The sequence below is a fragment of the Daphnia carinata genome, chromosome 3, assembly GCF_022539665.2.
Source record: "Daphnia carinata strain CSIRO-1 chromosome 3, CSIRO_AGI_Dcar_HiC_V3, whole genome shotgun sequence".
NCBI lineage: Eukaryota > Metazoa > Arthropoda > Branchiopoda > Diplostraca > Daphniidae > Daphnia > Daphnia carinata.
In genome coordinates, this window is record NC_081333.1 from 8924964 (window position 1) to 8948515 (window position 23552).

Here is a 23552-nt window from a genome sequence, read left to right on the forward strand (position 1 = left end):
AATCTGATGTTAAATATGTCCTAAGGTTTTTCTAGATGGTGGCACTTTTCGCATTAAGGATAACTTGAATTTGGATTTCGGTTGAATATCCTGGTGTATTTCATGTCACCTTAACGATGGCTTTTGTTATGTACACCAATTCATTTAAAATCAATACATATTGTCAAGTTAGATGAAATATTAGGTGGATTCTAAAATCATTAACCAGTTTATGAAGCAGAGGGGAAAAACAAAAACAAAATTTTTTTAGGTAACCTGCCCTCTAGCTGCACAACATTTTTATATGCTTGGCATTGAAGGCAATATGTTAGTCACTATTTCGTAGGAGATAAAACATGCAATGGCAATCGGCTTCGTTTGATAGATCGCTGCTTGACGCAAAGTATCTCAGCAGTTAAAATCGTGGCGATACTGTTTCACTTTCCTTGCGGCTGAACAGACGCAACCGCCCTGAGTGCTGCGTAGCACTACTGATTACTTCCATCCATCTAGTTTCAATCGATATTTATTAATCTGTAATCTAGTAACATCTCAACATTTTTTGCTTTACCTGTTGAAAGTGTATTCACTTTCGGCTCGGAAGAAATATACGTGATTTTTAAACTGAAGTTTAAAAACGAATTCTTTGTGAATATGATCCCTTTCATTCGGTGACGTGACCGAATAGCCAAGTAAAGGTAAACTGGCTAGAGGAAAGTCATCCTACACAGAAAACATTAATGGAACTCAAAATACTGGAATGCAAGCTAACACAGCATTGATTGTGGCATTTTACCTGAAATGTTTTGTAGAAAAAGAGACAGAAGTTGGTAAAGACTACCCAAAGCTTTTGCCATCCGTTACTGTTTTTGAACTTGCGTAGAAGGTACCCGCTTAGTTGATTCTGTTTTTAAGAAAATTAACAATTCATTTAAGCTAAAATAAAGGCTTGTAAAGGATAATATTAAAATACCACGGATATCAAATATAATCCACTCTAAAAATGCGTATTAAATCTTTCTTTTGTGTTACATTCTAGACAAGAGCGGACTATAGATACTAAAGAAAAGAAAAAAATCACAGTACCTCAAGCGCCAGAAGTTGGTCGCGACTGCTGATGGATGTATTTCTATGCCAACAAACGTGAACAGTGGTATTACTCCTTTGCTGCTGTGTTCTCTCTTTTCCACTGGTGCTAGCATGTGAATCTTCTGTAGCTCCGGTTTTATCAAGCACTTCTTCTGAAGAACCTATCAATTAGTATAGATATCAATACAGATCACACTTCATCGACGGCAAGCAGCTTACTACATGATTTCAACGAAAAATAATTTATTCTGGACGCATCATCGGATAGTTCTCTAGCAGCTTGAACGGCTTGAACCAAGTCTTCAAGCCACTTATCCTTTTCTTCTTGTGAATTAGCTGCTACCAGTAGGGCCCTGTTAATTAGTAGATGTTGTCGATAACTTAAATATAGTCTTCACCAGTTGTGCCCATAAATTTGTTGGCGTACCTATTGCCTCCATAAATGGTGAAGCAAAACTGGTTGCCCATTTTGGGTTCACTTTCTTCCACCATTACACCACGTAAAGGAAGCTGCCCGTGAACTTTAAATTGCAATAGTGGACCGGAAGTTCGATTGGTGTACAGGAGAACGTCAGAGAACTGTAGAAATCGAACAGCATTAAGATATGGACATACCAACAAACATATGAAGAAAAATACCAAAAAGAACATGCGCTGCTGAAATCCTTTGCGTGAGAGCTTTTGAAGACAACCTTCGCGGAGAAACTGGCGATTGGGGCTAACGACATTATCGATTCCAACCAAGTCTCGTTGCAATTCGACAAGTTTGACAAAATTTTCCTGGAAAGAGAGGAGCTCAATTAAACCTGAATGTAAAGTTGTTTCAATCCTATACTCTTACTGTAGCGTGGATGTTGTGAGTGATGTTTGTGATGACATGTTCCATTTGCATTCTGGATTGTGTGCAGTCATTGTAATCAATGTGATTTGGCTCATAGTGCTTCAAAAGCCCTTTGTAACAAATAAGCAAAAAAAAAAAAAAAAAATAATAACAATCAAAAATCGGACTTGGGCGATTTCATTTTTTACTACTTACGTTCGACGATGAGCTGATAGTGGAGAATACGTTGAAGTGGTCGCAGCAGGAACGTGTTGAGAGGAAGGTAGCAAACTTTGCGAGTTTCAAAGTCGCGGTAGATCTGCTCAAAGGTCTTATTACGCTTGAAGGACTGCTCCAGTTTTTCCAAGATTAAACGATGTTTCTCTATGTACCGATTATAAAGCTAGAAAACATAAAGCTCTAATTGAAACGACTCTTCGTTATATAAAAAAAAAATGAAACCATTGCACTATACCTCTAACTTGCTCGTCATTTTTAGCAACAAATCACCGATACGATGAACGTCCCCTTTGGTGAATGCAGTCGTTCGACCTTCCCTGTTTTTAGAATGTCAAACATCAACTTAGAGGAGCAGAAAGTCATTAGAATTTTACCAGGCGGCCATGCGATGCTCCAATTCCTTGAGCAAAAGGGTGTGATGTTCGTAAAGAGGATCCACATGATTAAACAGAAGTGTCAGCACCTCTTCTGGCATATACTCTTCCTTGTTCAGTTCATCGCGAAACCACTGGAAACACAAAATAAAAATCATTCGGGAAATATTGAAAATATGTTTTCAACCGAAATGCACTTTACCAAATCAATAACTTCCAGATCCTTTTTATAAGTCCGCTCGGTCATCAGCAACTCTTTGGCGATATAATAAGCTTTCTCTGTTGGATGACGCTGGATAAAAAAAATTTCATTTAAATTTGTGTTCTGATTGCGGAGATCAAGTGCGATTTCCAATTGATTAAAAAAGTCAGATATCAGACAGGCAGTATGCTTATGTCCCATGTTTGGTCTTTAATCATTAAAGAACAATAGTGGTACCGCCGATTACTAATATCGAACACTTATGTCCTGGGCTTGCCCGTCATCGAAAAATATGAGGTAGTTACCTTGCGGCGCACTTCGCCATCCATTGGTCCATTGCTCGATTTTGCTGACGTATTTGCACCAATATTATTATTAATATTGTTATTATTTTCAATCGAATGCCCCAGCAAAGGTGACAGCGGTGGTGAAGGCAGTTTTCCCGCGATCCCATTTCTGCACGAACAAAGTGACCCAATAACATTTAGATTTCGAACAGAATGACAATATAAGAAAAGAAAAATACTCACAATGATTTGTTCAGATGAACGCATTCCACAGTTTCTTTGACTTCAGGTTCTTCTTTTTCACCTAGTTGACCAGCAACGGGTTCCTCCTCTGATCATTTCCAAGAGAAAAATAAGGATCAATTAATTTCTCTTTCGCTCAAAAGTAACAGACATTTATCACAAAACAACCGTTCACTATAAAACCAAACACGAGACGAAAGTACTGCACGACACAAAAAGACACCGATAGATTGACTGTTGCACTCACCAGTCAATAAATCCATTCATGTTAGTTCGCATTTTGGAATAAAGGTTAGTGGACAGAGAAGAGAGACAGACGCGCTCATTTACAATTCATTGATTTGTATTGAACAGGATTTGTTTTTATCAGGATATCCCGTTAACAAACAGGAAAGGAGAAAACGACCTCCCGAAAAAGAAAGGTGCACTATAACACTATTACAAGAGTATTTTATTTTTTGTTTTGTTTTGTTTTTTCTTCTTCTGAATCATAAAATCTTCATCCGTTAAGAGCAATTATATGAGTAGAATCAACGATTCTATAAGTCGACTAGTTTTGGAAAACTTCTTTTGGGATAAAAACCGAAATGAATAAGAAGGAATGGAATCAAACCGGCCAGACTTAAAACGGTGGGGATATATAAATAAGATTTTGGAATAATTCTTCGTTCGGAAACGTTCTGTTTGTTTCGAAATCCTCAGAGCCGTCATTGCAGATTTCGACGGTTAAAACATTTTTTTTAAGCAATACAAAACTATATGAGAAGGGACTGAAACTTGTTTAAATTTAACGGTGAAGGATAGTAAACTTCTTGGTCGCTACGTGATCAGTGAAAATCGCAAAAACCGAATAGGATTGAGACGACCACAGGGAATCGTTAACGCTCGTAAAGTGTTGAGTCTAATCAAGTCATAGAGAAGGAAAATGATGAGAATCAACATGGGTGAGGAAATTTTCTCCAACGAATTAAACAATGGAATACGCTACCGACGACTATGAAACAACACGACTAGAAGACTGGTTGAGGTTGGTATTGACCCAAACTCTCTCACTTGTGGAGTGTTAGAACATACTCACAAACTCCCACAATAAGAAACACTAGTCATTATCAGCGTACAGCTTTCATTCAAAAGACAGAGAAAAAGAGATTCCAAAAAAAAAAAAACGAAAGATGAACGACGTCATTTTGGCATGAGATCGGAGGTAACGGAAAAAGCAACGGGTTGCAGGGGAGATGATTAAACCGGGGCGACGCGCTGGCGGCACAGTACGACACCGGTGATAATAGAAATGCTTCATTTTTCCTCTTTAAAAAAAAAAATTTCTTTTTTGTTTTTGAAATTCCGAGGCGTAAATAGGTGACGTGTTCATTGGAAAGATCGTCACATTAATGGCCGTAGTGAGCAGGTCGAGATCGAGGCAAGGTGAGCCCATTCTGACGGAGCCACGCTGCTTGGCCTACAGGTAGGTAGTTATAAAAAATTACGCCCATATGGAATCTCTGCTTGACATGATTGCATTTGACAACCAGTCAAAAGGGTTTCACATATATTTGTTTTATACGAAAGAAAATAAGGTATTTGAAAATTTGCGACAACCAGTTCTGTTGAATCTAACAGACAGAAGGAAAACGGATAAATTAATAAAAAATTGTTCCATAGAAAAAACATTCCAGTGGCCCAGTAAAACCATGCAAAATTACTATTTAAAAATTCCGAAAAAAAAAAAATCTCATCTATGTACATAGCGACAAGAAAAGCTTGTGCCAATCGCCACGTCGAATTGAGCCGAGCCCCTCCATCTCCCCCGTCAAATCGCCAAAAGAAAAAAAAAACACGAAGCGGAAAAATAGACATAACAAGAAGGAGTGTCTCAAGCAGCGCGCACAATCGAGCTGGTAACACGACCTGGCACCTACTGAACGATCTAACACTCAGCCAATTCAAAGACCAACAAAAAAAAAAAATAATAATTAAAAAAAGAAATAATAATAATTTTTAAAAAAGTTACGAACGGCAAAAAGAAAAAAAAAATAATAAGTGTAGGGAGGTGGAGGAGAAAGTCTGGCCGGCTTTTCTTTTTTTTTTTTTTTGTTCGCGTTACTTGCTTGCGGAATACATTCAACTTTGGGAAATGGATAAAGAAATATCAATAGGAGATGGATTTCCAAGTTCATGCTAAAAAAAAAGGAATACACCACGACTGTTTGTCATGGATAATATCATGAATAATCAAAAGACTAGGTATCCGACCGAGGAGTTGAGAAAACAAAAGGGGAATGTCTAAGTAACTATTTCGAAGTGTGTGTTTGTGTGTTCATCATAAAATTGTGTTACGAGGAGCTATCGGAGTAAGATTCTTCGTCTGGCAGGTTATCAATCGAGCTGGGTGGAGAGGGGAACTCGTCCATCATCGTTGTCGGATAGGGAGGCGGATCGAAGACGACCGTCTCGTTGACTGGAGTGGTCTCCTCAAAAGAGGGCGGCGGGGGTAAGCAACAAAGCGGCATAGCCGCCGTATCGTCCGAAACGACTTTGGCCTGCGTCTCGACGACGGCGGCTGCTTCAGACGCTTTAAAACTACTGCTAACATCACTCATCGTGTTATTTTGTTCGTGAAGAACATCTTCGCAGCCACCGTCATCCGTATCGGATGAAAGTTTCGAGTCGCAAGAATGCTCGCTGATGCGCGAAAGGACGTGAGCTTGAAAGACGTACTCGATGCCTGCCATTCGCTCGTAGATGCCCTCTTGGCTGTCGGGATCGGGCAGACCGTCCTCTTCGTTAACAAACTCGAAAATTTGATCTTCGGAGATGAGATGCTCCTCCAAACTGGTGCTGCTCAGCGTGTCTTGATAGACGAAATCAACGTCGCGGACATCATCAGCCGTCAGTGCCTCGTCATCTTCCGTCTCTGTCGGTAAATGACTTATGACTGACTCCTGGTCTTCAACTGGATGTTCAAGACTGACGGAAGACGTGGCCGACACTATGACTTCTTCTTTTTCTGGTTGGCTCATTAAGCTGCACATCTTTTCATCCGCCTCGTCATCTTCATTGACAGACGCTTCACGGTCTTCTTCTTTGTCAACATGGACCACTATGGGGAAAGACGGTTCGGTTGCGGTCGCGGTGAAATGCGAGGGAACAAATTCTACATCGGCGAGTGGGTTGAGGTCGGCAAGAACGGGGCCGACAGTATCGTCGCGGCTACTAAAGGCGTCAGGTGGAGGAAGGTTTTGGAACGAGACGAATTCAATCGATTTGGGACGGAACAACGATTTACAAGAGACCGGTTGAGTGTCGATTACATTCAAATCGATTTCGATTAGCCTAGCACGAGCAAACAAGGCATGCGGTTTCTCACGATAAGTTTTCTCTCGCAACGACCGGAAGCTTCTGCTACGCTGGAAATGGAACGAACATCCGTCAGCATCAGCGCTAGCCTCCTCCATCGGAATCATTTCACTTGCTTCGATGCCTCCAACGTCTTCTAGTCTAATGACGGTCTCGCAAGACTTGGAGGAGATCATTGAGGTTTGCAATCGGCGGTGAAGAATGTAGGGTACTTCTTCATCCTTCATTATACGATTGGGCGAGAAAAAAATCGGCTCCGACTCGGAGAGTAGCTCATAAGAGTCTCTTGATACCGGATCTTCTAACGCGGAAATAGTTATATCCCTACCGACCGCTACCTCCGTGGGGAAAGTGTTGGGGTCGGTGTACTCGCTCGACGACAAACTACTTTCATCCTGACTACCACCACTTCGTGAATGTGACCTTACACTACCGCTTTGGAATTGCATGGAAGCGGACTGGGGGACAGGAAGAGGACTGCCTCGGTCGGGGCTGTTTGTCTGACTGGGACTAGAACATGGACTTTGGATCTGACCTGCTGAAGGCGACGGCAGAACTGATGACCCGCCAGTCCGGGGCAATGAGTGGAAGACCCCAGACGGCGTCTGCGGCTGGTAGTGATAGGAAGGATGCTGCGGGCTGGAAGACGATTGTGAGTTGTTGGAGGTGACAGGCGACTCCACTTCCATCTCCCTTTCCATGTCAACATCCCGGTGTCCGCCCATCGATCGCGGCTCCCGCGAATGGTGAACGTCCACTGTTTCCGTCCGCTCGGGCGTCGATATGCTCCTGGCACGCGATTCTGAAATGGCCGCTACCGATCCGGGAGACACGTCATTTGCAACTGTTTGAACAGAAGAGAAATATTTAACAACAATTGCAGTTTGCTCTGCCAAAAGATTCGCGTCATCAATGCACTTACCAATAACGTTGTCACCAACCGGCAGGAGGGGATGAACAGACAAACTCGTGCCGACGCCACCAGTGTGGTGAGGGCTGGTATGCCGGAAGGACTGCGATCTGTAAGAGCCCGATGACAGTCAATCATCATATTATAACCAAGCGGATGTAGAAAGAAGCACAAACCGTTGAAAAGACTGCCGCTTGACATAGTTTTCCCGGACGAATTCAATTATCTCTTTTTGTGTACGTCCAGTGTACCTAAACGGAGAATGGATGAGATGGGTGCACAGAGGAAAGGGAGGATATGTCACGAGGCCTGGCAAATTAGTTTGGAGGACTGAAAAAAATTGGACTAACCGGAAGGACGAGCCTCGACTCAAAACTCCCGGCTTGGGGCGCGGTTCATTTTTGGCTGTGGGGCAACGGAAAAAGCCGTGGTGCTCGACACATTTCTTCCAAAAATTCTTACACTCGTCTCTGCATTCAAAGTGAAACTCCACCACGTCTTTGTAATTTCCCTACGGGCGGTAATGTCATTTTAAATAAATAGCGGGAAAAAATGCAGCGAAAAGTCAAAAGTTAAGCTTACGTGCGCTTCCGGGTGCAGTTTAATTAGGAACTTCTTCCTTTTGAACGACAACTTTCTCACTTTCGCCCAGGAGAATGTGTTGATTTTGGCAAAATTCTGGAAGACCAAAACTCCCATATGGGCCACTGCCAAGTTCAATGGCACACCTTCAGGATCCTTTACATATATTCGCATTAATTTCAACGTTTTGATCACTTGTAACAACAAGATTCATCAAATATAGTAAACTCACTTTAGCCGGATGCATTTTTACACCATAAAGTTCACAACGTCGGGCAGTTTCTAGAAGGTTCAGATCAGCTTCCGCAGGTGATTGTCCACTGAAAGAGTAACAAAGGTAAGCAGATTTTATCGCATCGAATCGATTTTTTGTCTTACATGTGTTTTTTATGATTCTCCATGATTCGCCTTTCCAGTTCGGGATCTTGGTGCGGTACAAATCTGTATGAAGAAAGGTACGTGTGATCGGGATAGTCCTCTGCCACGTAATCGCCGCACTCCGCTACGTAGAACCAAACAAAAGAAAAAAAAAAAAAAAAAAAAAGGGGGTTTATGAAACTAAACGCCTACAGGAAACACAAGCCATGTGGGTCAAGGATGTAGAGTTGCTGCACCTTGAACCAGGTAAGAGGCGATGAGAGCTGCCGTCTTGTCGTTGCACTGCAAGGTGCCTTGCGCGAGGTCCTGCTTAATTTGCATACAGAAGAGGTAGCGGGTAAACTCCTCCTCCAGCTGTGCCGGATCTGGAGCGTAAAATTTGACGGCGAAGCGTAAGAGCGGGTCTGCTAGCGACAACTCCAGCTGTCGGTTCATCGGCTTCTCCAAGTCCAGCCAATATTTAACTTTCTCCGAGCTAGTGTATTCCAAGCCGAAGTAATCGGCCTCCAATAGATTCACCTGCTGGCAGACTTGCTCAAAGAGTACGCTGCCAAGGGCTTTGGCCTGACGAATACAACAAATAGAAAATGATTACGATGACTTGTAAAAATCGATTATTTAAACACGGGGTGACGTTGATTGTCGCGTGCGAGCAACACGCACGGGTTGAATTCCACATATCGAGAAATCTCCATTTTCAGCACTTCCTCGATCGCGCTTTGGATTCTCCCACCCTTTCCCAACACGATGTCGTGCTTATCCAACGTGAATCAGGTGCACCGCCCAAAGAGGCTACAAACGAAGGGTGGAACAGAGGAAACGAAATTCGGGTGTTTCCCGCGTTCAAGCGTACTGCTCTACAGCATTTATAATTTACACGCTATGAGTTTTTTAAAGGCCCGGCAGGTATTTTTTTTTTTTTTTTTTTTTTTAAACATAAACTCTAGAAGAGAAAGATAGAAGACCATATTCGGTATGGTAGGTGAGGGAAACTTTAATTGGGTAACGCTTAACACACGCGATCGTGCGCCCGCACACACAGAAGGGATAACATGTGTGGAAGGGTGGAAAAATTTTTGTTTCCATTCTACTCTCGTGTACTGATGTCGGTCCTTTGACCTCCAGTTTCCTCCAGCAACACTTCCTCTCCCGTCAACAGTTGTGGTCAAAACTTTGGTGGGAAATGGAGAAAGAAAAAAGGAAAAACTTTTCTGACTCACCTGAATCTGAAACATCGTTACGGTATCGTCAAGCATCTGAACGCGGACGACCAGGATCTTGCTCGACCTCTTGGCGAGATTGGGAGATGAGCCGCTCCGACCGGTCTCGTTTGTCGTGGCATCCATGTTTGAAGTTCCCGTCGACCACTGGTGCTGAATTTCGCTACAATCGAACTGTAAGAAAAAAAGCGAAGACAAGAATAATCAATTATTCATGGCAGACGTGTCAGGTCGAACGGCTTGAAAACGTGCGGCACGACCAATGGTAATGCCCAAGCCTACGCAAACATTCGTGAGGAAAAGAATCCGAAGTTGGACGCCGACTACAAGATGAATTGAGAAATTCTTCTTCTCGATTGGTTTCCGAAACGGGAAACAGTCAATTCAGTCGGGAGGGTGGAGACTCGTACAGAAACTTAAAAAAAAAAAAAGAAAAAGAAAAATCGAAAAACAAAAAAAACTGTCTTTCCGGTGACACAACGACAGCTTCTTCGTTGGGGCGGACGCGCGTAGGACGTCAGACAGAAGGAGGAGGACCGAACCGTGTTAACGGCCAGACTAAAAATAGCCGGCGTCGAAGCCGGGAGAATCGGATGATTGCTTTTCGAGACTGTGTGAGCTCGGTGTTAGATCCATGCTGCGACTTGTTTTTCTTCTTGCCGAGCTTTCCCCTCTTCTCACACCCGACACACTACGAGGGAAGGCTGAATGAGGGGAGCGAGAAACAGAGATGGGAAAAAACATTGGTGAGGAGCCAAATGAAGCATTCGAAAAGACAAGACGTATCACCCGTGGCAGCTGCAAGAGGAGGAGGACCTTGCTGGAGTTTTCCAGACAAATTAAGATCCCATGAAGAGCGAAAAATATTTTTTATATCACTTCGAAATGGGCAGTATCTGTGCGTCCGTATTATTATAAATGAATGTCACTCACGTCAAATGGCCATTCTCACCTTAGCTACTATATTTTGATGAATGTCTAGAGTGCTAATCACCCTAGAATCAATGGGATGTTTTTGGGCATTTTAATGGCATTTTTTTTTACATAAGCACTGCCAGAATTATAAACAACCTTAACTCATCAGAATTGGTGCTTGACAGTTAAGAATGTCCAGCTGGAGCAGGTGCTTGTGTAAACAATGGGATAAGACCAATCTCAACGTGGCTTCATGTTGAAGCTGATTGTCTGTTGACTAATTATGTGTTGACTGGTTGAGTAAACATGACTGCCAAGTAATGCAACTCTGATCACTGTAAAAAGGTTGTCTCGCATTGATAGTACTGAAGACTCAGTGAGAATTGGCAGAAAATTGTAGTACACCTTAGAATTGTTCACTATGCACTATCTATCTGACAGAATTTATCTCTTTAGGGCATGAAGTTCATCACCTGTCATGAGAGATAAAAGCCTGTTAAGAAACAAAACAATGGGTCTGTTTTTCAAGCAGCTACAAATCTGAAGCAAAGAATCCAAAAATTGGTAAAACCCAAGCTCCAGGTGAAAAGGGTGGGGATTGTGACAGGCATTTCGCAGCTGCGAGACGTGAGGCCTTTATGTCGACAGTCTCGAATTATTATGCAATTCTGAAATAGCCAACATACCTGGGACGACTATAACGCCAGTCAAAACCACTCACGAAATCCACGGACGATGAATAGCATTGGAAATGAATGCAAAATAAAGCACCGCTTGACACACCAAACACTACTCCTGAGTACTGACTGCGCTGAACCTCTGAAAATTCTTCCGACTCCCCTACCCAATAAATATACACTCTAGGGTCCTTCCAACGTTGCCAGACTGGTTGTATAAAAGAATTGCACCTAGTCTACTTGCTCGCAGACTCCCAGTCGCACAGTCCTCTTACTCATTCGTCTCTCATGCCGGAGAATCCAAGACCCAAGAGACTTCAAAAAGGGGAATGTTTTTAGTTTGTTGTACAGTTTCCGACCAGACGCCCTTATCTCGATTTATGAGTTTACGCGCGCACCCGAATGAGAAGTCATCCGTCAGCAGTCAATATGGAAAGTCTTGAAACAGTTGGCACGTCTTGGAGATCTTCCCAGCTGAAGACTACGTTCGCCCTCACGGGCTTTCCTTCACGATAGCTATTAACTCCCAACAGAAGTTACAAAAGACAGGAATGACCCGGGAACATCCCTCCCGCTTGCTTCTTCACGCTGGCCACCAACATTGATGCCACCAGGTACCAGCCCTAGTTTCTTTGGACATCTAGTGGCAGATATTTCATTTCACCGGACCACCCATCACGATATGTTACGCTTTCTCTTTCTTATTCCGTTTTTTAAATTTCGTCATATGCCACCCCCAAGTGTGACGAGGTTTTTCTTTCTTCGGTGACTTAAGTGGGCGCATGCGTGTATGTGGATGATTGTATGAGCTGGCTTACTATTTCTAGAAAGCAAAAGAGCGCATCAATCAACGTATCCAAACAACATCCCTTCAATACCCACCGGGTCGGATTCTAGGGCGTCAAACGAGGTGTTGTCGGCTTAATGAAATGACACTTTGAAAATCCGGTATATTCATCATGAAAGCATTTGAACACGCACCATGTTAAGTAGAAGAAATCTCATTCCACATTTTTAGTTGGCTCGCTCGAAAAGCGGCGTGCATCCGACAGAAGCACGCGTGACAGCCAACGATATAATCTCTATTTCAATGAGTTTGTGATTGAAACCAACAGCCCACGACCCGTGAACAAAAAAAAAGATAACCAGATCTTCCATGCAAATGATGAGAAACTGTTTCAATAAAAACGAAAGTCGGACATTGATCTATCTACGTTTATCTTTATCCCGTCATGCCTAACCCAAGCGTGACGCCAAAATCCTATCGCATTACGCACTCTTGAGTGTCGTCAGGTCATCGCTCCCGGGCCCATTGAAACAAATGCCACAAGCGACCCAACCCTTTCTTGGCCATTATAACCAAAAAATTCATTGCCGCTGTATACGAATTCTTCAAGAATGGCTGACATCGAACGAAACAAAACTCAGCCTTTTGCTCGGGCAGTGTGTACTCCGCCAATAAAAGAGACGATCGTAAACCTTCTAACAGTAGGACCGCCATTGTTTGGTCGCCCTTGTAGGCTGATAAAGAGTCCCAGCTTCCCGCATAGTCATCGTCTTATCTTTACGAAGGACACACCCATCATTCTTATACCAAAAAAGGTTTCCAAGATAAACGATTCAATAGCATTGAACATAACTGAACGTATCCCGAGGTAGGGATTTCCCATTTTCATGAAATGTTGAAAACATTGCATCCAAAAAAAAAGACACGAATGTAATGATGATGCTACATAATGATGAAGCAATTTGTTAAAAAGAAGTCTTGTCGAGTATATCGCAGCGCCTGTTTTCATAAAGAGACCGACCCCTTAAATGAATCGTCGGGGAAGGAAAAAGAGATTACAACAACAGAAAACGGGCAGGTAAATATAGGATGATAAGGAGATGCATTGCAGTAAAAAGCCAAGGAGCTTTTCAGGCTTTGCGAGGGGTCAATGGTCGCCATGGTTTACGTGCGGCACGCCGGAGCTCTTGGGTTGCCAACTGGCGTCTCAGTTTCCTGAAATCAGCCAAACAATACGTAAAATTTAATAACCTGTTGAGAAACGATAAAAACGTGCGACAGGTGCAGGACGACAAGACAACTTAGGTGGGCGGTATCGTCCATCCAACTTACTATGGGGCAACATCTCACTCACTTGGTAATTTGAGTTGAATGGAAAAAGAGGTCGTCGGGTGCGTCCATCCACGTTGGTAACTGTTTGATCCGTCCACCTGAATGCCCATGAAGGCCACCACGAGATCCATGGCTGCGCGCACCCCGTCCCGCAAGTAAATTAGGAGCGGTGAGAGGCTGCGGAACGGACGGAAGCAAACTTGGCTTTACTGTTGGAGATATAGCGGACGATGGTGACGGAGAACCCTTTGATCCAGGCAATAGGGGAACTAGCCCACTCGAATTGGCCAAGGCAGACACGTAGAGCTCTGAAGGAATATTCGGCCGTAATGAAGATATCGGCAGAGACGCAATGCTCGACAAGTTGGGTAGGAAAGGAGAAGGAGCCACTGGTGTTGGACTTCCGCTTATTCCCATGGCTAGGCCGGATAACGGAGCCAAAACAGATAACGGGGATACCACATTACTCGGACTCTCACGGGCAGAGCGTTTGAAGGGAGGACCTTCGCGCAAAAATTAAGAAAGCATGTCAGCGAACCAGGTGTTCCTTGTAACGATTTTTGTTAAAGGAAAGCTTACCTTCCAAAGGAGAATCATCTGGACGTCTTTTCAATCGCTCTGTTTCTCGCTGGGGTAATACTATTTTATCGTATATGAGACTACCATCTGTAGACAAAAGGAATTTCATTTTTTAGCACAGCGTGGATATCTAATTTTATGTTACGTCACTAGTTTACCAGCAGCTTTGGGGGGTTTTGGAAAAGCTTCACGATTCAGCTTTGTCTTGGGCAAGGAACGATCTGGTAGAATGAGCCAAGCTGCCGTTGTGGGTTGGATCTGACCACGGGCAAGCCGAAAGGTCAGATCTGCGACGCGTATACGTTTAGGAGGACGAATTGGCGCCAGTGGCTTTTGCGCACGCAACATCCAGGATTGCACTTCTGCTGATGTCTTTCGAGCCATACGCATTTGAACTGTTGAACCAAATAATAATAATAAAAAATAAATAAATTTCAGTTGCAAGATTTTTTTTGTGCTCTTGCACAAGCTTACAATCCTGCCGAATAGCTGCAGCACTAATTGGAAGGAAAGGAAACCGTGCAGCATGGCGTGGTCGCAATAAATGAGCAGAAAATCTTCGGGCCAACCGAGTTATGGGTGTTACCGCTGTTCGGGAAATCAAAGCGAAAATTAGATTATAATCAAACACTTTAAGGCATAAAAGGAAATTACCCAAATAAAAAGCAGTTCGAGTCTTTCAGGATAAGGAGGATTGGACAGAATTCGCGAATTGTGGGGGCAAACAAAAATGTGAAAAATTAGATTATGAAATTTCAAGTTATAGTCGGAGAATAAACAGCAGTTAGAGTAGGTAAATCATTTTGCTAGTAAACAAAACGCTGATTTACCTTCCCGCATCCCTGAGTCGAACAGCGATGAGGGCGCGAAGTCAAAGCTTCTGGACCTCCACTCAAGTTTTTGGAGTCTTCGTCGGACGAAGCCGGCAAAGCAACTTTGCTAGAAACGGTGAGCTCTCCATATTTTTTCCAGTAAGACCAACACGCTTGGCACAACCTGCTTTGTGGTAGGGTGGCAGGAGAGGCACCATTAGCCGGATTCCAAGCGTACCACTGTACCGATGTTGCCACTGAAAGTTTATTTTTAAAGAATTTAGGTTAGGACACCAGACACGAAAGGATTTTTACAGGAATTACCTGAGCAGCATTCACAAAACTTGCCGGGTCCCAAACCGATTTCGATTTGGTGAGCTCCATTTTTTGACGATTGTGGAAGTGGTGGGCCTATGGCAGCGGGATGTGGCTTGTTGCTGAAAAACGAAATGGTTCGTACAATCATGGTAAAATTCTATAAATATTTCCATGACTTACTAAGTGGGTATATAGACTTGTTTCAGTTTAGATTCAGCTTCAACAGCCTTCACTCTCTTTTGCTGAACGTAGCGATCCGTGGTTTTCCATAAATAGTAGTACTCAATTAAACTGGACGGTACTTTCCAGGACAAGAAGTCATTGCGAACGTCATTGAAATCTTTCCCGTATTTTTCTAGAAAATTAATGTGAAAAAGTAGGTTACTAATAAGCTTGGTTACTACATTTGAATTTTTTCATTATTACCCATTGCTTCTTCAAAAAGATTTGCTTCCGACGCTGACCATTCTTCCATTTGGTCACGACATAATATGGGACCTGTTTGAGGCACGAGGGCACACATCGCCTTGCCTAGATCGTAATTTGATTGATGGAGGGCATCCATGGCGTGAAACTATAACGAAAATAATTACTGTACAAAGAAAATTTCAAAGCAATGCTTTTTTGATGTACCAAAGTTATATCTCTTGAGGCAGCAGCTGCACTCATATGCAAACTGGGTTGTTTTACTGACGAAGAGCAATCTAATGCCCGGGCAAACGTGCCCACTGACCTGGCAACTACCAAAAACTGGTCTATTTCACGATCTGACAACCCGTGTTCTGGAGTCCACGTTAAGACTTCTAACTCTTCCATATTGCGGCCGTCGGTATGACCTAATTGATACGAATGTTTAATACAATTTTAGCTGTGAAAACAATCACCCTACAGCCTCAATCACCTACACCCTAGTTGGCTTACCTTCTTTCAGGAGGGCAGTGGGTTCTGCCTGATAGCGCGAGCCAACGCGAATTTCACCGCGGTCAGCTAGGAGCGTTCGTTGCACTGGATCATACACCAATGTATAAAAAAAGGCATCCTAAAAAAATCCACAAATTAGGAATTAATTTAGGGTTCCCTATAAAATAAAATTTAAAAATACATCTTTGTCAATGTAGGAAGAAAATGATTCAGTTTCATTGAGAAGAGTAACACTACATTTTCCACGAATGTTTGTTGCTGGAAGAATTTCAACCTGTTTGGATAAAAACAATTCCCTTTGATTCAACTGACTTTTCTGTTTGGAACTTAACTCATCTATTGGCTCTTTTTCTTCACTTTTTTCTGTGATCTCTGGTTTGGTCTCAGTTATAGAAGCACTTGTTTCTTCTTCCTTTTTGCTTGGAACTTTTGCATCTGTTTCAGATTCCACTTTTACTGGTTCAGCTTCATTGGTAGCAGGATCAAGACTTGATGTAGGTGATGTGGCAATCTTCGCAGGAGAACAGCTAGTATCAGGCTTTACCATACTATTCCCATTAGTATCACCAACTACACCATCAACAAATTCTGAAGAAATAAAGTTAAAATAAAAAAATTTAAGGATATAATTTTATTGGCAATAAAAAAAAACTGTGTGTTACAAAGCTTACCTTGATGTTTATCAGCAAGTGAAAGCAGGGTGGCAGGTATGTCTCGTCTTCGAAAATAGCACATAACTTTAGCTTCCACATTACCACTTGATGTCTATGCAACAGAAATGTTTGTTATTTGCCATCAAACATCTTGAATAGATCTGATACTACCTTGTTTAGCTCTTCAATTCTTCGAATTTGATAAGGCATAGAGGGTGCAGTTTCAAAGTAGACATAGTCTGAAATTTAGTTAACAAGATTTAATGAATATTTCTGTCAACTGGCTATTGTTGTTAAGCGCGAGTTTTTGACAGATTACCCGGCGTACGTCCTTGCATTTTTAATAAGATAAAGACACTTACCCCCAACTCGGTACATATTAGTTGTCATTTTACAGTAGAAAACTGTCACTTGTGTGTGGTATGTAACGTCAAATATTTGCTGTTAGTCAAATTATCATGAACAGTAAAAAAAAAAAATCCCTTACTGATTTCCCAAAACTAGGTACAAGTGTCTTCAGTTGTACCAAGCTGCCGCCAGGCGTCGTTTTATTAACTCCCTCCCTTATCAACTACGGACGGTGGATCCAGAACCCTTCTCTGAAGAGCATCTTCTTTTTTCCAAATCGGTAAATCCTTTTTCCTGTTTGCACAGTTATGAATTATCATTTATGATTACCACAATCAAGGACTTATGAGTCGAAGTTATCGATAGTGTTTAAAAATGGTACTTTTATTTAGGCTTTCTTCAAGATTATATTTAGGAGAACTGGGCGTCGATTTTCCCATAGTTTTGATACTTTTAGACAAACTTCGCTATAACGTTCTCAACTTCACTTCCGTTTCCACTTTCAAAACATTAAAATTAATTTCAATAAAATTAGTAAATCAACGCGAGTTGAGTTAAACTATAGTTTGTTTTCTGCGTTGTTTTCCCAACAAACCATTCGCAGTTTGGGCTGTGAAAATAGAGACTATAACCGCTTTAACACATTGAACGTTTTATTGTGATTGGTTCAATGAAATCCGCAAATTTTACTGTTCTTGACTTCATACTGGTCCATCGTGCAGGCGAAGTATACCACTATGAAGTCAAAAGGGTATGGACAATAGAGATTAGATTGTTTGGATTAATTTTAATTTCTTTCTTTCTACGGAAATCAAAAGAGAAATCTCTCTGATATTCATTACACAAGAATCCATTGCCATATGAGAAAGAGAACACTGTACTGTTAATTCTGCAAAGTGACCACAGATTTTCATTGTTGGCTGAGAGTCAAGAATTTATTTATCAATTAGTTCTTGACGTCAAATGGTAAGTTTTAGACTTGCTATCAAGGCGTCCAGAGAATATGACTAACTTATGACAGAAATATCGCACTAGATCTGCTGTTATTGCATTTTGGTAGAATTCACTCCTACAGTCAAGCGCGGTTATCGCTTTTTATGTAACAATCCATCACGGCATATTGACATATATCTTGACAAATCAACATATTGACGCATCACATTCATCTTATCAACCATCGTTTCCCGACAAAATGCACGTTGTTAGCATTACCAATCAGTTTTTTGATGAGGTCCTATTGCTCTGTCTAGAGATTTGAACACGATCTAGCATATGGCAAAGTTTAACAGCAGCAGCTGTTGGCGGCTCCGTTCGGGCGGTGTTATCGGTGCTGCGAATTGCTTCAGCTACTAGACCTTTTTCTAGTTGACGTGACCAATCCGGAGACGGGGTGATGCTGAATGACGAAATGGATGTACATTTGTTAGGCGCAAATTTTTCGCTGCTACTACGCCTAAATTCACTTGCTGGTTTTTTTTCTTGTTCAAGTATCAATTGTTGATGGCTTTTCATAGAGCCATTGCAATCGGTAATCGTTTGAGTGTGACTTTCGCTTACATGTCGGACGCGTTTACCTGTAAAAATACGGTTCACATTTCCCGTTTGCAACCCTCCTTGTACTTTTGGGGAAAATGGCAAACAAGGCGGCTCTTCGCTGCTACGATTCCTCGAAAGCCGTAAAGATCGTCGAATAAGATCAAATGCGGATTCCTTGCAAATGTTTCTATTCTCTTGAGACTGATCGACTTCAGATATCGACGTTTCACGAATAGATAAGTCATCTTCTTGGTCGTCATTACACAAAACAGTGGCTAAACGTGTCAGCAATTGTAGTGGGTCCTCGACCGATTCCATTCTTTCCTAAAGAACAAGTATGCATCAATGGTTTCAATGACCATGTTATCTCAAGTACCATAGGTTTGCGGAAAGAGCCATTGTTGCATGTAACTCCTCGATCAAGGTAATGAATCATAGTATTATTAAAACCGTCACTTCCTGTAGCACCGTTAAGTTTTTCAGGATCTTTCTCAATATGAGGCTCTTCGTAACGTAAAACTGGGTGGCTAAAGGTACGGAGCAATTCCATCCTCGCCGGCTTAGAAACTGGCTATACTTTCGGAAAGTTGTTTTAGTTTACAATAAATATCTTTTAATATGTTTTGTTATTCATCTCACCTTGGTTTTCATTGCTGTGATGTCATGGACTAGCTGGCGTAAGGCAACGCCGTCTTTGGCTAGTAGGTGCCTAGTGGCACGGATGCGAGCTGCCATCTTTTTTTCAAGTGCTATAACAGGTGCTACAACTGGACTCGAACGTAACCCTTTAGTGATGATATTGATAACCTACAGGTAAAGCGCAAACATGATTGGATTAGTTGAATCTGTAGCGAATTCAATCTTGCTTACCATGATGAGATACCCAAGTCCAAACAATATCCAAATAATAATGAAAGAACGATAGACCCATGTCCACTGGCCAATATCATGTTGCCCTGTTTGGATAGACAAAGAACCTAGAATTTTTTTTTTGTTACGTAAAATTGTAAAGTGCCTACCTGCGACAAGGTCGCCGAATCCAATGGTGGTTAAGCTAATAAACGCGTAGTAAAATGAATCGATGTAATCCCATCCTTCGACGATTGTAAAAAGTGCAGCAGGAATTGCCAGAAAAACAATAAGACCCGGTATGGAATACAAGAGGATCTCCGCTGTGACGACAATAAAAGTGGCAAAACGTCCCCGCTTGCGCTTGCTTGGCCGCTTCACAAGCTTCAAACCCCAAAAATTGAGAATAGTATTCAGTTTTTTTTTGTTTGTTGAATATTGAAAAATTTTATATAGAATGATTATTGCTCTACAACACAATACAACTTTTCATTACCTTGGAACCAAAATAGTTTCCTAGCGTAGCAAACAATATTCCGTTGAGAGGGATGCCGACGAGAGCAAAGAAGATGCAAAACACTCTACCAGAAGGCGTTGATGGTGCCAAATGGCCATAACCTGAAAACGACAAACCAATGAAATTAATTTGTGCGAGACTATGGATAAGTTATTGAATCGGTGAATGATCTGACATGGGCCAGGCCTTAGCCTTTTGCCTACTCTCTCTCTCTCTATTTTTTTTTTTTTTTTTTACATAACTCGTATCGACGCCTGAGTTATTAGCTTCTCTAAGTGGAGACGCAGTATGCGACCAAGATGATGTTTAGTTCGCATACTGGCTAAAGATAAAACTCAATAACAATGCATTGACGTCAAAAGATGCGGACAAACCCTTGCTCAATGTAATGCCACGGTGACTGCTCGATAAAACCTTGAAGAACGGACGCGAGGCACGCAAAAGTATGTAAAAAGGGGAAACTTCGTCTAGAACTCGTGACTGACATTGACGTTTGACGTTTGAATACAGCTATAGTTTAGCATCTTATCTACAGACAGGTTGCCGTGTGGGTTCTTAATTATATTGTCGGAGAGAATTTTAGATGGAGCCACAAAATGGCGCATATGGTACCAATGGTTGATGCAACGGTGACGGCCACAAAGAAACTGTTGTAAAGGGTCCACTTCTTAGGTGGTAGTGAACCATTGTGGATTAAACCTGGTTGATTAATTTGTTCGGCAATATGTGCCCACATCTCCTCCCGTCCGGCGAGATGGACTGGATTTATCACATTTCCGTCGCACGCAATTAACTTTTCTATAGAATGAAATAAATGATTCCAACATAATTTAAAGCTATCGGCTTTCGTCCTCGTTACAAGGAAATTCAAATAAATACAGACCATGGATAACATTTTTAAGACTACTCAGTTCCTGTAAACGATCTTCTTCTTCAGGAGATTCGATCAGCATGAAGACCACACCACCAAACAACAAATAGACTATAAAAAAAATTAACAACGCAAGCCACTCCTTCCAATTCATACTAATTAACAAAAAGACTCAAAATCTATATGAAGAAAACAAACCAAATTCGACACTTTTTGGCCGACGGTTTAAAAAATAAATGGCGATTAAAATTTTAGGGTACTGATTCGAACACGTTCAGGCGATTGATTGCCAGAAAATCAGTAGCGGCGCTGATACGCTTCCTACTGGGTTCCTTTTATAACGATTTTGGTTTGCAAGCGATGAAAAGCCTAAGGTTACTCCTCTTTTCAAACGGATAGCGCTGAATATTTATCAGACATTAATGCTGCGGTTTGAATTGTTTGCACTATCCACAGTTTCCCTTTTTGTCTATCAATAACCATTTCTGCTTCTTTTTTACGAAAAAAACGCCCGACCTTGCAAATTCGGTAAAAATTTCTCTATTGCGGAAACTTTTTGCGTTACGGAAGAGTTATCACAACCACCAAGAGCTCAAATGATGAAATTATCATTTGTTTATAAAACACCAAAAACATTGCTAAGAAATCAGCCGGACTGAGCATCGTTTGATCTATTACGAGGCTATTTTTTGAAACAATGATTTCTACTGTCAATAGGAACGCATTTACTTTTCGTGGACGACATGGTGTAAAAAATTGGTATTTAGCCTACAGGTTTACCGCTTCTGCGCGCTTTCGAATTTGACTAAATTTTCTGGCGATCCATCAATAAACAACCATAGTATCTCAGCAGCAATCCAAATCTCATGGTCTTCCCAGTGCACGTTTGGTACAACTAACAGTGGGATAATTTAAAATTACTTACTTGTTCAGGCGAAGCATAAATGGTGTTGTAGATAACCCGAATTTGGATTCCACGCGCACACAATCGAATGGCCAGACCAATGGGCAGCAAGATTGGATTTCTCGGGAGTTGGCATCTTCTGCGACTGAAGGCACGCGTTAGGTTCAAGGCGAATTTGCTGGGGCTGCATTTTGTCACCTTCAAGCGCTAAAAGCGTGTGGTAATAATGCTCGGTGCCACCATCACCTGTAAATGCACCACAAGCTGTAGTGGAAAACGTCACTACTGACCCTGGGCATCTTAAGTTCGGCACGATGCTCTTCTGACCGCGCATCCGGAAATTGAGGTTCCTTTTCTACAACACGAACCGCTTATTGACATGGCAGTTACAAACATAACAGCAAATGTTCGAAACTCGCCTATATCTAGTTCCAAATGGGGAGAATCAATAGTTAGCACTAATTTAACCAGAAATTGGATTCTATACTGTTCTTGTATATCTTTTTTAGAGTAAAATCTATGTACATACAGGGGAACAACGCTGTTACTTTTTGAACTTGTCATTCGCTTCCCATTCTTTAGTCAGCCGTTCGATTTGTTCACTTGTGGAACTTGCACGAGCTTTTCTTCTGGTTTCTAAATACCAGTTGGTACTTTCTTGATCAACCTGATTGAGCGCTTCCAAGGCTTTGGTAGAAGATTTCCTTTACCACAAGTAAAATAAAGTTAAAGTCAGATGAAAGCAATATTTTTAGGTATACTTACTTAACGACAATAAAATGAAAAGCTGCCCCAACTAGCATAAACACCACACATCCAGCAGCAATGTACTTGTTAGATATCCTTTGTACACCTTTAATTCCATAATAAGGTTTGTCTTTGTAATATTTGTCTTTGCTTTTGTCTCTTGATTCCCAAAGAGTCTCATCTCTAAATTCACTATGGCAGAAGAACACTATAAAAATTCTGGATAACGAAAAATGTACGGCATAATTTGCCACACTATACTTGACTTTTCCAAATGGTGCATTAGTTTCTACCCATGAACTGAAATTGGTCTCCATTGTCCCATATGTCCTACTCACAAGACTAGCATCATACAATTGTCTTTTGTAAGGCTTTGAAAGTACAGAATAAGCTTCATTTAATTTGAGGAAAGACTTGTGACAATCTGGGTCATCCTTGTTTACATCTGGATGAACCTACAAATGCATGGATATAGGTATAACAACTGTAATAAAAAATAGTTTTTACACATCGCCATTTTAAGTACTTTTTACCTTTTTTGATATTGCAACAAAAGCATCCCTTATTTGCTTTGGAGAACAATTTCGTTGGAGTCCCAAAATTTCATAATGTGTTTGTAATAGCGGACTATAAATTGAACAACAGGATAGAGAATTATACCTTGTCAACACATACATACTATCAGGTAAAGGCTATAAACTCACTCTAATGATTTCTTGCTAACCCCCATTTCTTTGACTTAATGAAAAAGTACAAACACTATGATTTGGCAATGGTAATTGTAGAATCAGCAGAAAGTTATCTGAAGAACATTTTATATTTCTTAAGTGAAAGATGGTTGTTCACGATGGGGGCAAAATTCGGTATTAATTAAATTTTTCTCTCACTTCCGTTTACAGTTAGTTACATTACTTAAGATGGGTGCTATGCTGCTTGACTTTCGTCTACAATTCCTTAAAAGTTAAATCTTTTGTTTTTTCTAAAAAATTTATTATTGCGTAACAAGAGCATACTGCAATCTAGCGGGAATTACCTAAAGTAACAAGGAAGAGAGAAGCTTGAAGTAGGTGCCCGCCTCCAACAAGGTGGGATAGGCAGCCAATTA

General features: G+C 41.5%; 4 protein-coding genes across 6 annotated transcripts; all 4 read right to left on the reverse strand.

The window, feature by feature from the left end:
- Nucleotides 1–75: 75 nt before the first annotated feature.
- On the reverse strand, nucleotides 76–3379 carry LOC130685569 (FERM, ARHGEF and pleckstrin domain-containing protein 2-like). The gene is made up of 14 exons (XM_057508893.2): nucleotides 3235–3379; nucleotides 3010–3160; nucleotides 2705–2794; nucleotides 2503–2636; nucleotides 2364–2445; nucleotides 2105–2291; nucleotides 1910–2019; nucleotides 1708–1848; nucleotides 1496–1647; nucleotides 1288–1421; nucleotides 1066–1229; nucleotides 776–883; nucleotides 551–702; nucleotides 76–488 (listed from the first exon to the last, which is right to left on the reverse strand). The coding sequence occupies exons 2-14, from the start codon at nucleotides 3031–3033 to the stop codon at nucleotides 395–397; spliced, it is 1572 nt and encodes a 523-aa protein (XP_057364876.2). The 5' UTR covers nucleotides 3034–3160; nucleotides 3235–3379; the 3' UTR covers nucleotides 76–394.
- Nucleotides 3380–12993: 9614 nt separating this feature from the next.
- Nucleotides 12994–17198, reverse strand: LOC130685515 (metastasis-associated protein MTA1-like). The gene is made up of 16 exons (XM_057508820.2): nucleotides 17038–17198; nucleotides 16847–16914; nucleotides 16694–16787; nucleotides 16204–16610; nucleotides 16023–16140; nucleotides 15735–15937; nucleotides 15528–15675; nucleotides 15282–15456; nucleotides 15108–15220; nucleotides 14802–15040; nucleotides 14626–14647; nucleotides 14446–14559; nucleotides 14130–14366; nucleotides 13972–14058; nucleotides 13415–13895; nucleotides 12994–13275 (listed from the first exon to the last, which is right to left on the reverse strand). Exons 1-16 carry the CDS (start codon nucleotides 17063–17065, stop codon nucleotides 13191–13193), a joined length of 2619 nt encoding a protein of 872 aa, XP_057364803.1. The 5' UTR covers nucleotides 17066–17198; the 3' UTR covers nucleotides 12994–13190.
- Nucleotides 17199–17930: 732 nt separating this feature from the next.
- Nucleotides 17931–21775, reverse strand: LOC130685524 (open rectifier potassium channel protein 1-like). 2 transcript variants are annotated; one of them, XM_059494450.1, is made up of 9 exons: nucleotides 21722–21775; nucleotides 20809–20907; nucleotides 20538–20723; nucleotides 19905–20026; nucleotides 19579–19792; nucleotides 19430–19515; nucleotides 19199–19366; nucleotides 18936–19130; nucleotides 17932–18883 (listed from the first exon to the last, which is right to left on the reverse strand). In XM_059494450.1, exons 2-9 carry the CDS (start codon nucleotides 20876–20878, stop codon nucleotides 18239–18241), a joined length of 1686 nt encoding a protein of 561 aa, XP_059350433.1. In that variant the 5' UTR covers nucleotides 20879–20907; nucleotides 21722–21775; the 3' UTR covers nucleotides 17932–18238. The 2 variants fall into 2 exon arrangements, with proteins under 2 accessions (XP_057364815.1, XP_059350433.1); XM_057508832.2 differs by lacking the exon at nucleotides 21722–21775 and having other exon boundaries at nucleotides 17931–18883; nucleotides 20809–21388.
- A 196-nt stretch (nucleotides 21776–21971) lies between these two features.
- Nucleotides 21972–23397, reverse strand: LOC130685554 (dnaJ-like protein 60). Of its 2 annotated transcripts, none has more exons than XM_059494452.1 (6): nucleotides 23152–23397; nucleotides 22981–23074; nucleotides 22709–22902; nucleotides 22466–22639; nucleotides 22249–22404; nucleotides 21972–22125 (listed from the first exon to the last, which is right to left on the reverse strand). In XM_059494452.1, the coding sequence occupies exons 1-6, from the start codon at nucleotides 23175–23177 to the stop codon at nucleotides 22056–22058; spliced, it is 714 nt and encodes a 237-aa protein (XP_059350435.1). In that variant the 5' UTR covers nucleotides 23178–23397; the 3' UTR covers nucleotides 21972–22055. The 2 variants fall into 2 exon arrangements, with proteins under 2 accessions (XP_059350435.1, XP_057364851.1); XM_057508868.2 differs by having other exon boundaries at nucleotides 22109–22125; nucleotides 22230–22404; nucleotides 23152–23393.
- Nucleotides 23398–23552: the final 155 nt, after the last annotated feature.